The sequence below is a fragment of the Bicyclus anynana genome, chromosome 23 (assembly GCF_947172395.1).
Source record: "Bicyclus anynana chromosome 23, ilBicAnyn1.1, whole genome shotgun sequence".
NCBI classification, from domain to species: Eukaryota; Metazoa; Arthropoda; class Insecta; order Lepidoptera; family Nymphalidae; genus Bicyclus; species Bicyclus anynana.
The window spans coordinates 300,022-317,039 of NC_069105.1; the positions used below are offsets into that span (position 1 = coordinate 300,022).

The 17,018-nt window shown below is 35.8% G+C and overlaps 1 protein-coding gene across 2 annotated transcripts in view; it reads right to left on the minus strand.

The window, feature by feature from the left end:
• Positions 1–17,018, minus strand: part of LOC112049814 (AF4/FMR2 family member lilli) — a 368,668-nt gene that overhangs the window by 146,278 nt on the left and 205,372 nt on the right. For both annotated transcript variants that reach the window (XM_052888787.1, XM_052888786.1), the window contains exon 4: positions 14,044–14,176. In XM_052888787.1, coding sequence (XP_052744747.1) covers positions 14,044–14,176 — 133 coding nt within the window. The remainder of the gene's footprint in view (positions 1–14,043; positions 14,177–17,018) is intronic.

Sequence of the window (17,018 nt, forward strand, 5' to 3'; positions counted from 1 at the left end):
CTTACCATCAGGTGAGATTGTAGTCAAGAGTTAACTTGTAAAAAAAACATAACCACATCGTTCGTATCGGAGGCATCGCATCCGAGTGGAGTAGTGATTTATCATTTATGTGGAAGGTTTTGGCATATAATTTATTTATATATTGTGTAAATTTATTGAAATATAGCGATAATTGTTGAAAGATACGGAAAAAGTCGAGCCGTCTGACACTGCTTAAAGCCTTTGAAATGTTATAACAAAAATATGTATTGGTATAATATTTCTCATTTATTAATTAACAAAACAGTTAGGCGATGTTATTATCTTTTAAGGATAACTTACTATATAATACCTACCTATTCTATTTTCCAAAAAATGGTCACGTACAATGAAAGTGGACGAAGTTGCGGCTGTCCGCTAGTTTTTATTTACTCAAGTACTTACTACACTGCGGTAAGTGATGCAAAAAGGGCAGGCGTGTGTGTCGTGACAGCCACTGCAAGTGACACGTTGAATCATTTATTAGTACGCGGCTCGCTATGATTTCACTCCATATATCGTGCTGCGACAACAAACCGTTTCGACGTAAATAAATGCCCAGCATTTTACGTTAAACGTGACATTGTTATTATCTACCGAATACCTACACTAATTTAGTTTTCTACTAGCGGACGCCCGCGAATTCAGTTTTTCACAAATCCCGCGAGAACTATGGTTTTTTTCGGGATGAAAAGTAGCCTATGTGTTAATCCAGAGTAAAATCTATTTCCATTCCAATTTTCGGCCAAATCCCTTCAGTATCCGCAGCACAAAGAGGAACCAGCATATTACATTCTTGCACATACTTACATACAAACGTAGCCTTTATAATCGTCGTCGTTATCAACCCATATTCGGCACACTACTGAGCTCGAGTCTCCTCTCAGAATACAGCCTTTATAATATTAGTGTGATTCTCCTGAGGATTATCAACATTTCAACCTCATGAGGATATTCTGGTTTGAGATTGAACATACAACATTTTTAACCGTCCAAATTTTTCCGATCAAATTTTTGGCAACAGTACGTTAAAATAATAACTGAATGAAAAATTTATGACGACAAATTAATACATAAAAATAATTTATACGAGCCTCGGGCAATTGTTAGTGTAGGATTTACGATCTCTTGCTATTTAGGACAAAATGTCGTTATCGGTTTTCTATTAATTTATGGCATGCCGCCGGAGATAAGAATGTACTGCTTATAGCCTTAATAGTTTCATAACAAGCCCTGTGTTACGTGCTGCTTGCACATTAGAACAGAGCTTGGTAGCGCTTGACACAGAATAGAGAGACATATTGTAACAGAAGAGATACAGATAGACATATGTAAGACAAACGTAAACAATTATATCGTGGTGGTGGAAAAATAACATACACGAGATTTTACACATACTTAAGCTTATGAAGCTTACTTAGAATGCATGAAGACAATCCACGACTTTCATTTTGACACAATAACTATAGGTTTTTTTTATTGCGAAAGAATACAATAAGGAACTTAAAATAACTATAGTTAATTATTATTTTATGTAAATATTGTACTGAATATCTTAAATATTGTAAAAAAATATGATTTTAAAAGAGAAACTGTTGAGTTTATTGTCGGCTCCATTCAGAGTCTCTACAAATAGTCAAAATTCAAACGATTCATAAATTTTGAAGACTTGAGAATGGACGATTCCCTGGGGGCACCCCCACAACGTCTATGAATTTCACTGTGAGTATCCAATGTTTTTGTTCCGTCAATAAGCATACAAAAACGCATACACACGGACGAAAGCGAGTGAAGTAAGTACAAAATTTCAAGAATGAAACAACTTTAGAGAAACTGCTAAACTTTAGGGAAACTACAACAGCTTACTCTAAAGCTGGAAAAGTATTTAGCCGTTTCGGCTAAGTTTGCGAGGAAATACGCGAGCATAATTGCTGTGTGCAAACGATTTCACAAACACTCGGACAATTATCAAAAATTAAAAAAAATAAGACGGTACAAATCGTTATTCTATACGTGTACACACTTCCTTCACTCAAAAACTTGCATCATAAGTCATAACTGTAGTCGTCGTTATCAAACCATACTCGGCTCCCTGTTGAGCTCTGGTCTCCTCTAAGAATGAGAGGGATAAGGCCTTAGTTCACCACGCTGGCCCAATGCGGATTGGCAGACTTCACACACGCAGAGAATTAAGAAAATTCTCTGGAATGCAGGTTTCCTCACGATTTTTTCCTTCACCGTTTAAGACCCGTGATATTTAATTTCTTAAAATGCACACAACCACGCTACCGGAAATAATGTTAAACCATTTTATAGCACAGTTTTTCAAATTATTTTTTTTTATTTAAAGTTATTCAACAATTTTAGTGTCAATATTCACGATCTCTCTAATGGACGAGCACCTTTACACCAAAGCATACATCGCAAACATTTTTATTTAATCAATATAATTACTTTTAAAAATTATTGTGACACGAACCAGTGGTACGCGTATTTTAAACACCAGGTAGGTTGTTTAAATAAATTTGTATTTCAAAATGAATAATTACAACTAAAGTGACATAGTAACAGCTGCTGCCAGTTTATTGAGCCGGGTGGCGCAGTGGGTAGTGACCCTGCTTTCTGCATCCACGGCCGTGGGTTCGATTCCCACAACCGGAAAATATTTGTGTGATGACCATGGGTGTTTTCACAAATAAATACACACAGACACTCTGTGTGTATTTATACATTATATAAGTATTTATATGTAGTATATAATTGTATATTAATATTATAATATCAACTATCTTAGCACCCATAACACAAGCTACTCTGTATGCTTACTTTGGGGCTAGATAGTGATGTGTATTGTTTAAGTATATTTATTATTTAATATTATTTATTATTGAGACAAACGTTTCGGTTGACTGATTATTATTATTATTTTGTTTTGTATTATTTTGTTTTCACAATGCCCCCATACAAATTTATCATGGTGACACAGCGTCCGTGTGTCACCGACGTGACAACACGTCGCCAGCTACACACGGAATCATTTATTACCTACCACGACCTGTGCCGAAATTCACTGCGCAAAAGTTTTTTTTTTCTTTTTCACTTGACTGACCATGGAGGATTATGTTTTTAGCTCTCATGTATAAAATACGTGGTCACTCAATGTGCTGGAATAGCGACCTCGCACCGGAAAGTAAAGCGTGACAACCCACGAGGTGGACTTCGGGCATTATGCTGGTTGCAGGAGTCGCTGGATGCTGGCGGCTCTCAGCCCGGTTTATTTGGAAGTCTTTCAAGAGGCCTATGTCCAGCAGTGGACGTCCATCGGTTGTTAATGATGATGATGATAATAATGCCCACCGTTTTGAGCCTCGTAAGACGACTCTGAGTCTGGTTTGCTCTGCTCGGAGTATCCGAGTGGATAGATAGAAGTAGGCGTAGCTTAAACATGGCCGGGGCACATTGTTCAAAGAGCCGATAGAAGTTGGGGTTCCGAGGTTCTTAACTGGCGACCCCGCATTTGAATTCGCAATGTTAGTTGACCCCACTGACTGACCATATCAACAAGCTAGTCCTGGGGAGTCGCTGGATGACTGGAGACAGGTCAAAATAGATCGGTCCTAAAGGTTCAGAGACCTTGGTTTTTAGTGTTCGTCTGCGCGTGCAAGAATGCGACGGAGTTTGACTCCTTTGTCTCTTTTCTTGATATGAGTCAACCTTATTAAAAGATAATAAGGTTGACTCATCTAACATAAACAATACTAATTCGATAGCACACGGAATAAGGGTAGGACCCTTATATATCGATATCGATAATATATCGATAAAAATTAATAAAACTAAACTTAATTTAAAATTTATGTATATTTTAAATTTTCAATCGACGAAAACGCTGTCGTCCATTTTGTGTTACTTGATGCCAAAGTAAATAATATCTAATAATTTTGACAAACACCATTTGGTTAAGGTTTTGTTTACGGGCTTATGTGACGTCATGAAACAAATAAAATACAGACATCATAGCCGATAGCGTTTTGGCGCGTATTGTCAAAAAAATGTTCAAAAAATTAATTTTAAATGTCTCAAAAAATATGATAATTTTTTTCAACCTAGTAGAACGATAATGAACAATTTCAGAACCCTTTTAAAAAAAACTCTTTAAGCCTATTCTTTTTTATTATTCTTTTTTATTTTTTTTTTATTCTTTACAAGTTAGCCCTTGACTACAATCTCACCTGATGTTAAGTGATGATGCAGTCTAAGATGGAAGCGGGCTAACTTGTTAGGAGAAGGATAAAAATCCACACCCCTTTCGGTTTCTACACGGCATCGTATCGGAACGCTAAATCGCTTGGCGGTACGTCTTTGCCGGTAGGGTGGTAACTAGGATTCTAACAGATCAAATCAATTTCCTAGCAATATTCGGGTACAAGGATCTTATCTAAGAGTAACTCCTAATTCTTTTTAATAATTTACCACTCCCGTAGCCGACACTCGTCGACGTGACAATGCGCCAGTAACGACGGGATAAATTGTTTATCAGAATTCGGCAGAGCACTTTGACGTGATGCGCCCGCACCAGAAAAATTCACTTCAAAAACACCAAAAAGCCCGTCCGATTCACGTCCCTGGAATATTTTCATTTGGCGTGCGAAATAAAATTTTATTGCTATTGTTTTCAAATGAACGTAGAACGTGAAAAGGCGGGATGTTGATAGAAACAATTTAAGAATTAAAAGCAAGCATTTATTCGTCACTAGCTTGGATTATTCTAGAGATAATTTAATTTGATGATTATTATTTTAAATTGTGTTACATTTTTACTCGTTTCCATTTCATACGGTAAAGATGATCAATTAATTCTTAAACAATTATGCCATTTAACAAATTATGACACTATGTAACTTTAAATCTATACTTAAATTATAAAGCTGAAGAGTTTGTTTGTTTGATTGAACGCGCTAATATCAGGAACTACTGGTCCGATTTGAAAATTTATTTCAGTGTTAGATAGCCCATTTATCGAGGAAGGCTATAGGCATATTTTATACCTGTATTCCTACGGGAACGGGAACCACGCGGGTTAAACCGCGCGGTGTCTAATAGTTCTAACAATAATAATCGAAAATTATTTTTTTAAATTGTTGTAAAGGTTTGGAGTTACGACTTCGGCCGTGGCTAGCGGAAAACCTATGTTATTTTACGTTCCAGTGCGGTATCGAAAATAGTTTGCGACATGGGTTGAACTATTCTTTGCTAAGATTTCCTTATACTGTGCAGGATTATGTCAAACATCACCAGATATCACGTATGTATACGTGTTATCTAGTTTAGTAAAAAAAAAACTAAAAGCTCATCGCAGCTCATAAATCGAAAGCATTAAATCATAAAAAATAAACTAGCACGTTTAAGGCAGAAATATAATCCAACAGCGACGAATAAACACAATTTATATTTCGTCGGAAACGACAGAAAAAAAAAAACGTTAAATTCGATATCATTTTTAAAGCGGGAAATGCGACATGGAATGGAAAATGAAAACATTGGAGTGTGAATTTACTGTTAAATACGTGGAGCGGAGTAGGTATGAATTAAACTGAACAAGGTGTCGTCCTTTTTTTGCTTTTAACTAGTATAATCTAAAGAGCTAATTTGCGCCTTGTGTCTTAATAAATTAATAACCCTCGGGTTTATGTATATAAAACTATACACATATAAAAATGAATGTACACGCGTACAAAATGTTTCAAATCCTTGTTCCTAATCCACAGTGCAAAGATATCGATCCTAAACAGTTTGTTTGTTTGATTGAATGCGCTAATCTCGGAAGGCTATAGGCTATAAATTATCCCCGTATTCCAACGGGAACGTGAACCACGCGGGTAAAACCGCGCGGCGTTAGCTAGTGTATAACACTACCATCTTCCGTTTCTCCTATTAACTACAACGTGGGTATCTTCGAGTCAATAATGAATAAACAACTTCTAGACATACGTGTCTACGTGTTCCTTCTTCACCGTGGGTTATATCCTCATCCTATAAAAGATTACTAAGTCTGTCCTACATTTATTTAGTTATTTGGCCTAGATTTTTATTTATTTTTACTTAAGTATTATTTTTAAAACTCATCCCATTTTCGGGCAAAGGCCTCCCTCAAACTCTTCCATAGGTCAATGTTCGTTTTTTAGTGCTATGGTCATCTCGCACATGATCTGGCAGGCCTGTCCTACATACCTACCTGATTTAAAATCAATGTAAAATAAAATTTAACACAAAATAACTGACGTCACAATTTGTGATTTGGAAACAGCGTGAAAACAAAAAAAAAGTCATACAACGGAACAAATATTTCAAATGAGCCATTACGCAAATAGGGTTCGCGAGACGCGGGCGGCCTCCAAAAAAAAAAAAAAATATATACGTCCTTTTTTGTTTCAGGTGAAAATTTTAAGATTTCTGAAGCAGCTCGCGGCCGCCTATCAAATAACTCAGCCTTTGTTATGGTAATGCCGCCCGGAATTACCCCCTCTGTGTAATCTCGAGGTATAAAAAGTTTCCAACGCTGCATAAAACGCTTTTATTTTCGACTGTACCTTGGATTCCCGCTCGGTAATTGTATGCAATGATATCTGTTTTAATTAATTCTGTCTGCATCATAATGCATTGCTTGAAATACTTTGAATAATATTTATTGTCAGAAAGTATTGTTGCTCGTGCGATCATACTTTTGTATTGTCACGTAGGATGTTAACAATTTGTTTATCATTCTTATTTAGAGATAATCGGAGGATTGTTTTTAATAACTAATTATATTACACTACACCTAACTACTAAGTAACAAAGTTCAGTTTTGTTATATGCCGCTAATTAGGTTTGATAGCGTGGATTAAGTTATTGAAAAATCTGACGAGGACTCACTCGTGGCACAATGCGAGCTATAGACCTTCAGTTTTACCTGCGCAGTTTCAACGGTAAAGTTAAAAGTGTGTAGGCAAATCTAAAAACGGCACAGTTAATCTATCAATTTAAACTCATTAGATAAAGATTTTGTATTTTGTATTTTTTGTATTTTGTATTATTAGATAAAACTGTACAGTTAAAACTGAAAGTCTGTAGCCCGCGAAGTGTAATTTTTGTCTGTCCATGATGCAATAAGTTTCAGATTGAATAACAACCGGTACAGTAAATGAAAACCGACAATAGGCACCCAAGCAACTCTTCATCATCCTTAGGATATTCACATTCACATACTATAACAAGCCTCAGTTCCAGAATCACAAGTACGGCACTGAATTACGCAAAAAGAGCCTCATTCCATCAATCACAAGAAAAATAAATTTCGGTTTCAGAATACCTACTTACTGTCTCAACATGACACACGACTTCACAGCAAAAATATCTTATAACAACCATCACGTAAATAGGATTTTCTTATGAATACATATACAGCCTAAAAATATACCTGCGTTGAGGCTCGGGAGCTGGGACAGATCTGCCTGAATTCTGTTACACTCGATTTATCAGAGCGCAATATGCCTTCTTATTTACGCGGTATAAGGCACTCCTACGTAATTCCGTGAAACTGAAAAAAAGATTTGATTTGGTCCTTTTAAAGACACATTCACGGGTTTTAAATAACTAGCTGACGCCGCGCGGTTTCACACGCTTGGTTCCCGTTCCCGTAGGAATACGGAGATAACATATAGCCTGTAACCTTACTCGATAAATGGGCTATCTAACACTGAAAGCATTTTTCAAATCGGACCAGTAGTTCCTGAGATTAGCGCGTTCAAACAAAACTCTTTAGCTTTATAATGTTAGTATAGATGTCAAGGTCACATTGTAGGGTAAGTTTGAGTACGTCTTATCTGAAGCATAAATGTTAAGTTTCATATTAAGTTTATTAATTTCACCGACAACACAAAATTGTGCTTGTATTTTTCCAGACGAACTCGGTCAGAAAGATATGTACCTACTACTACAAAAGTTGTTCGAATTGAAGAATTATAACCGTGTCACTTATCAATGCCATGTAGTGTTTGTGTCTACTAAATAGATACCTACAACACTACATACACTATCACATGTACATTGGTAGTGGGGGAAATGGGACAGTCTAGTCTGTCACCGACGCTCGACCGGGGTGGTCGTGTGCGATCTGCTTGCCATACTAGTGTAGGAATAAGCCAGTGATTTGCTTATCTCATAGTAAGGACAAGGGTCCTTACAGTTACAAATAAAAAATTAAATTGAAAATCAATTAAAAACACGTAGCGTTATTTTATGCCACGGTATACAAAACAAATCACTAACGGGTGATATAATCTATTGTTAAGTCAGCTAAAAGTTGGAGATTACTGAAGCACCCAGTGTCAAACAACTCCACTTTTGTCATGCAAATGCGACGGGATTACACTGTCTAGTGTCTGTGCTAAATATCTAGCAGTAGAAAGATTTAAACGTCGCTGAAAAGTATACAAAACCTAGTCCCTACCTGAATTATAAACGCAAAAGTGTACTTGTTCGTTTAAAGTATTTTCGTATAAAACTATTTTTGCTTCCACTAGAACTTTACGTTGTTGGTGGTAGGTACCACAAAACAGACATCACTAAAAGCTAACGCTTTAGGTACAGTACAAGTACAAAAATAAACGTATATATATTTAAACTAAAAAAATAAAATGTTTTTTTTTAACCCTAAAATACCTGTCCGTGACACTGGGTTACACACCTCTAAATCCACATACAAATAGCGCTATTCTGTAACTATGTTTTTATTATTTTATTTATTTATTATTCTACAAAATACATATTAAAGTTAAGCCTAACCATAAATGCAACACAAACAGATAAATATAAATGAGCATAAATTGACAATGCGAGTTTCGAATTCGTCTCCATCTCTCTATCTATAATATTGTGTTAGACGGAGAAAGATACAAAACCAATTCGAAACTCACACTGTCGAGTTTATAAAAACATCTAAACAGAACAGTGCTACAACATATAAGCGTAACTTTGGAACTTCACGTCCCGAGTCCCCAACTTGTATACAAAATTAAATCGAATTTCCCCGCCAACGACTCGCAGAATCTTTGAACCCTTTGAGAGAATGTCCGTCGCGAACGATCAAACGGAACCGAGGCGTGTAGCTGCTAGCTGCCGCGCACTGGGGAGACTGCAGACGAATGGTGTAGACCAGTGATTCCCAAAGTGGCCTATATCGACCTCTAGGGGTCTATGACAAATTGCAAAGGGTCTATTATGTCAGCGAAAAAAAATTTGGGTGTCTATTAAATAAAAATGGTTTCCACGATAGAGGATAACACATAAACTGATAGTACCTATTTTTTACATCATATTATCTTATAATATCAAAACATATACATTATTTTAAAAGGAACTATGAAGTAAAAAATGTATTATATACGTTTATAAAATTGTGTAAGTTGTAGGATACAGAAAATCAATATCAAATAAGTAGGGGGTCTACCCAACCCGGAAAAACATGGCAAGGGGTCTACGACACAAAAAAGTTTGGGAAACTCTGGTGTAGACAATTTAATTAAGTCATCATTATTGACAGCACAGAATAAATTGTACACTGTATACTGACGGGTTAAGATTGATTTTGTTTTTACGGCAAGTTTACCGTGACTGTGTATATCAGTGGATTGCACAAAGTTATTAACTAGGGGACTATACGTCAAAATTGTACAAAATGGGATATCCTTGGCCAATACAGGTTCTTAATGAGTCCTAATTAATGATCTGAGATAGTTTCCTTGGCAACACGACTATTTGTTTTTATGAAACTAATTGTAAAATCAAAAATCTGACAACGTATTTACCAAATGGTAAAACCATATGAGTCGAATCTAATGAAGAAACGAAAACCAAAACAAACAGTTTAGGCTGTTGAGCGTAGCTGTAGCTTTGGCACTTTATCGACTCGTATGTTTTGTGGTAAAAACCTATCTTAGAATGTGATATACTTAGGAACTATAGAAAAACACGATAATGGCGGGTTTACTTGAAGGATTTAATTCCATCTACCCATAACTCTGACGGTGCACCGCCGGACCTTGGCAACAAGATGTGTAGAGTAGAGTGGTAACTAACCACGGCCAATGGTGTTTTATATGTTTTATAGTGCCTAACCTAGTTAAAAACCTTGTGCACACCACTAACCACGGCCAACGCCGATACCACCAGACAAAGTCGCATAAAAAAACATTGTCATCAATAAATACCTATTGCTCAATGCTCATACCTCAAGACATTTAAGTCCTGATTTGTTACCAAGGGACGATAGACGTAAAATGTTGTTATATATAAGCCATATCTAATATATAAAATTCTCGTGTCGCGGTGTTCGAACTTGAACTCCTCCGAAACGGCTCGACCGATTTTTGTGATCCTTAGCGTGATTGTCGGCCAGGGTGGAGAATCGGCCAACATCTATTTTTCATCCCCCTAAATGTTAAGGGTAGTCCACCCCTAAATTTTTTTTTTTATTTTTTAGGCAAAATTTTTTGTTTTTATTTTTTTATGACACAGCATACAAAAATACTTACAACCCTAAATTTTCACCCCTCTACGATCAACCCTTATATTTTATTTGTTAATTAAAAACTATAATTTTTTTTGGTAAAATTTTTTTTTATTTTTTGATGACTTACAATAAAAAATCTCATAATACTTTCAATTTTTCACCCCTCTACGATCAACCCCTATTTTTTATTTGTTAATTATAAACTTTAATTTTTTGCCAAAAACCCTAAAATAGCCCTTTTCTTTTTCCCATACAAAGGGGGTAGGGGTAGGGTAGGGGTAGGGTAGGGGTAGGGTAGAGGTAGGGTAGGGTAGGGGTAGGGTAGGGGTAGGGTAGGGCTAGGGTAGGGGTAGGGTAGGGGTAGGGTAGGGGTAGGGTAGGGGTAGGGTAGGGGAAGGGTAGGGGTAGGGTAGGGGTAGGGTAGGGGTAGGGTAGCGGTAGTTGAAAGTTTACATCGAGTTTCACGCGGACGAAGTCGCGGGCATCCGCTAGTTAATATATAAAATTATGTTAGAACTTTAAGCCCAACAGTATTAATCAGTAAACCGAAACAACTTGATATAGATTATAGAGGGTTCACCTAACACGTTAGGTAATCTAAAAGTTTAGATAGCCCCAGAGATGACAGTAACTAATATTAAACGTAGTTTTGTTTATACAACAGTACACAGATAAACATAAAACTTCAGACAGTGTTCTCTGTTTATACGTCAAAGGGGACTTTGAGCAAAACTTTAATTTAATCTCTCTCTCTCTCTCTTTAATCTGTGTCCCACACGCTTAGTAGATATTTTACCATTGGAATTGCAATTTGTTTCTACCGCATTTTATTTTAATCTACATAATATGCTAGATACAGGTACATCAATGTCAAAATAAAACATTTAATTATTAGTGTCATCATCACCTCTTTATACAGGAAGAAAATTTTTTTAGTGCGGATATTTTTATATTTTGTACATAAACAAAATTTAATGAACACGTATTTTTTCTTTTTTTTTTTAACTCAAAAATAACAAAATTATCGTTAGCTAAAGTTATTTACTTTTAAACAGAATTTTAGGGTCACCCTATTGTGCGTTTATTTTATTTTCGTTTGATACCTAAAGGACGTCACCAGATCACTTTTAAGCTGAATATATCTTGTTTAGTAATAATATGTACATTATTTTGTTATTTTAGAGACATAAATTAAAAAAAAAAATTACATAAAATGTATCGAACTGTTTGCAGATTTATATTCTATTAATGATACAGAACCACGAAAAAAAATATCCGCACTAAAGACCGAATCACCCTGTATGTATACAACAGTAAGGATCAACAAATCATGTAATTCGCTTTACATAACACACCTTTTACGCACATACATATAAACAAAAGCTCAACAGTTAAACCAATTCAGGAATCTCTTTTCAAAATCCAAGTTTACAAATTCATTGGTCCGTATGAAAGGTCCATTCTTCTTTATTTTATTTAGGACAACAATTTTGTACATCATTTTCGAGGATGCAAGAGAAAACACAAAGTTCAAAAAGAATCAATACTGCAATTTTACGCCAAACAAGATAACATATTTTTGGCATGTTATCAAGAAATAAATTGGCGGAAATACAGTATGATACTACAGGTAAAATGTTGTAGATGTCACGGAAAAGGAACGCTGGCGTTAGTTCTAGTACTAGAGCCGTTTAACACATGTGTCGATCTTTACTGTGAACTGACTCGTTTTATTTATTACACGAATGCACAAAGAAAAGAGTGTATTGTTTCAGGATTCATATGAGTTCATGAATTATGTTATTAAACCGTAACTTCTTGAACAACTTGTTTGAACAAATTTTCATATACGGCTTGACGAGAATTCCTTATTTTCCTAAAGAATGTGTACTATGTATTTATATTTAATCGGTCGAAATCATTGGCGTATCTAGGATTATTTCCTAGGGTGGACCTGACCCCGAAATCAAGTCTATTATTAGTATCATAATAGAATTCCATATCGGTAGCCCAAAATCCTAGGGTGGACACAGGTCCATTCTAGGGTGGGCACGGCCCACCTGGCCCACCTGCTATATACGCCTATGGTCGAAATGTATCTTCTATCAACTTTACATATTCTATGTTAGCTATTACCAACATAAATATATCAAATAAAGCGATGACGCCATCTTGTAGGTCAGATGAATAACACTAATTTCAATCAAGAATTATTGTTATAACCGTGTTATACGTTCAAATGATTTAGCACTCAAACATCAAATGGATAAGGCGAGTTACACACTTGCAAGGTTAGAAACGTAAAGATGGATTTGAAAAAGTGTGGATGAGGTAAATGCTTCCTATTATTATTATACTGTAATTCATTGATTATAATTTAAATTTATAAATTCTGTAATAACTGATTAATAAAATAATAAATGAATTTAAGTTAAGTAACACTCTAACGCACTAAAGAAAGATACACACCTAGCAAATGTAACATTCTATTCGATTTATCATATAAAATAGTTTTATAATTATTTGAAATCATTATTTTAATTCATAATAATCTACAATAATTTAAAGAAAAAAACTAATTTTTCTGGTTCAGTAATTAGTGATTGTATAGCCGATACGAGATTGACATTCATAAATACCTATTACTCATATTCGTACCTATATCAAGACATTTAGACCATGATCAGTTTCCACCGGGACCATAGACGTGAAATGTTGTTCTAAATTCTAATCTAAAAGCCTTATTAATATAGAAAATTAGATTAGTCGGCCAACTTTAAACCCAACAGTATTATTCAGTACACGAAAACAACTTTATATAGATTATAGAGGGTTCATCTAATACGTTAATCAAAAAGTTTAGATAGCCCCAGAGATGACAGTAACTAATATTAAACGTAGTTTGTAGTATAATCCATACAAACTTTCGCGTCTATAATATTAGTAGGATAGGATGATTCTTAAAATTCAAAGCGATCATCACCCGTGTGCACTAAGCCGATACCGGCCCCCGCTCCGCGCGGATCACGGCGCGCAATCACCGGCCGAATAAAGTGCTAAAATAATGGAAACTGCACAATAAATCCATTTTAATGCCGGCCTCGCCTCAGCCGATATAATGCCGCCTGATTCTTTAAATATCTCCGCTTTTCAAACCCGCCGTGGTGGTACTTTTAAATATTACCGATTGCATTAACATTTTGTGAGAACATTCTCGGTTGTTCATTTCGTTTTTACAGGTCCGGTCAGGTTACAGGTCCAAGAAACTCGTGCGAAACTATTTGCATCCCACATTACTAATTTGCACAGCAAAAATTTGGGTTTGTGTTTCCTGACACTTATAATTTAAACACCTTCAAAGCAAGAGTGAATAGGCATCTTCTAGGTAATCTGTGAGGGTTCCTTATGGAGCCCTAAAAACGAGATTATCTCGTTGGTCGCATGTCAGTCAATAAATAAAGAGGTGTACTCACAGGGCGCGGGGCTGGCGGGCTCGGCGCAGATGCCGATCGACTTGCTGGGGTCCTCGATCAGCGTCTGCGCTAGACGGTAGTCGCCCAGCTTTGTCTGGATCTGCTGGGTCACGTGGTCCCTGTCACCGGACACCTGCAACAAGGTAATATGACATGTTACTGATATGTACAATCAATCAAACAATCAATCAATTTATTTATTTGCAGATACATGTTGCGACCCCGAACTAGAAAACGCAGGGTTCCCTGGACGCAGACGGCTCATGATCGTGATGTTTGGGAGTCCCTACAAAAGGCCTATGTCCTGCAGTGGACGTCCATCAGCTGATAAAATGACTAATATGTTACCCAAGTAACTGATATTTATACTAATATTCTAAAGAGGTAAAGTTTGTGGTATTGTTGAGGATAATTTCTTGCTTTCACTCCTAGAAAGCCATGTTATTTGTAAGTGTTATTGGCTATTATATCCCCGTATTCTTGCGGGAACAGGAACTACAAGGGTGAAACTGCGGGGCGTCGGCTAGTGTAACAGACAATTAAAGTTTATCTACTGTAGAAAGCATCTCAAACATAGACAATTAAATGAATATCAATCAAATTTTTTAGAAAAAAACTGTACAGTTAAATGACTGACACTACAAAATATGAGCGATTTAACAGTTGAAACTGCAGGCATTTAGCTTGTGTAAACGATTTATATGACAAACAATAAAATGATATTTCAAATTAAACTTAAAATTTTCGTGAAAAAGAAATTTCAAAATACAAAAAAAAAACATAAAACTCAAAATCAATCATCAAAATCATCTCACAGACACTAACATTTATTTGCAAAATAATGGTTCACAAGTTAATTTCATAAACCATTCTAAATTCAACGCCCACAATCAGATGTAGATAACATCATCTCCTGACAGCAGTACAAAGGGACGTGTGAACTTTTAGCGTAGGGGCATCTACGATATCTGACATACTTGTATGAACCCAACACCTCACTGGTGAATTTACATTACAATACTTTAGAATTACAATACATTGGCATTACGTATGCAAGATATGTTATCACATTAGTGGGTGTATAATACACCACCTGTTTTGCTATGTCAAAGGTCGCCTAAAAGAGATCCATACTGAGCGATAAAGCTGCCTTTTGCATTCTACTTCTTAAATATTATAATTATGGTTTACGAGTATTTGTTACTCACTGTCATATTTGCATTACAATACATTGGTATTACGCATGTAAGATATGTAACAGTAGTAGGTGTATACCACACCTGTTTTGTTATGTCAAAAGTTACCTGAAGATACTGGCGATAAGGCTGCTTTTTGTGTTTTCCTTATTAAATATTACTTTTCTGTTTTACGAGTACTTGTTGCTCACGAACATATTTCATTACAATAAATTGGTATTGCGCATATAAGTAGTAGGTGTGAACCTATTTTGGTATGTCAAAAGTTGCCTAAAGATACTGGCGATAAGGCTGCTTTTAGTGTTTTCCTTATTTAATATTATTTTTCTGTTTATCGAGCACTTGTTGCTTGTTGAGCACAATATTAATTTCGTGTAGTACATAGAATAAGGGTCCGAAATATATCGATCGATACATTTTTTTAATCTAGTAGAACGATAATGACCTGTTTAAGACTATTTAAAAAAAATGTGTTTACATTTTTTTTTAGCCTTTTAAGATTGCTATAAATCTAATTTCTAGCAATCTTAAATTCGTAAAAAGCACCTCATCGTTATATTTTCTTTGGTAACCATGGTGTAAATACACCATTCAAGGAACACATTCCAATTTCAGTTTCCGTTCGATTTCCGGTTGGGTCAATTCGGGAAACGGTCTTCTTTAAATTGGCTGAAATTTGAATTTTTTTCCATGGTTCCATTCCGTGTCATGTTACTAATAAGAAGCCAATGAATTTGTTATGGGAATCGGCAAAGTTTATTTTTTATTGGCGAGAGAAAATTATATTGCATAGATATAATCTATACTAATAGGTATAATACAGCTGAAGATTTTGTTTGTTTGGTTGAAAGCGCTAATATCGGTGATTATTGGTTCGCATTGATATTATTTTTCAGTTTGTGAAATAAAAAAAAATGAGTAATTATCGTCTCTTCGCCCATTGCTAATTCAACTTAAGTCGCTGAGCTATGTCAGTGACTTTGATTGAACTTCGGCGGATTTCCTTATTTGTGATTCGATCACATCGATCAAAACAGCTCGCTCCATCGCCCGCAGAGTGACTCTGAGCCTTCTTAAGACGCTCATAGTTAGCGACCAAGTCTCGGATCCCATAAAAAAATTACAAAAATAGATACATTCGGTTTCATAACAGAGATTCGCAATAAAGTTGCAGTATATACTACGTGCATGCATTTGCTGGTGCAGTGACATTGAGGCGATTTATTTAGGCCGCCGTCCCGCGCGTCGGCGTGACGACTGTTCGCGGCCTTGCGATATAGGTATGACGTGGACAATTATATGAACGCTATAGCTACTGCCCATGGGTTCTGCGCGCGCGATTTATTTTTACATAGTCGCGTAGTCTGTGGAACGCTTAATACATAAATAAGTAATTGCCACACACTTCTAACTGACCTGGCACATGCACAAGTGAGCGGTTTTTTTGATAGAAAGAGTGATTGAAGAGGAATAATTAAATAACATGCATTATTCTCGCGGGATTTGTGAAAAGATAAAATCCACACGGACGAAGTCGCGGGCATCCGCTAGTCTATTATAAATATAAATCTGAGCTAATAAAAAAAACCGAGCTAATAAAAAAAAGTACCTTCTACTTATCAAGCATATCACACCCAACAATGATAATGATAAGGAAGGTCATCAAAATTGAAATAATATTTTATATCTGACAATTTATACCAATTAAAGCTAGGTAGTTCATACGAATTAACAACCAAGGTATTCAAGCGCGAATAAGGAAGTAAAGTAAGACATGAA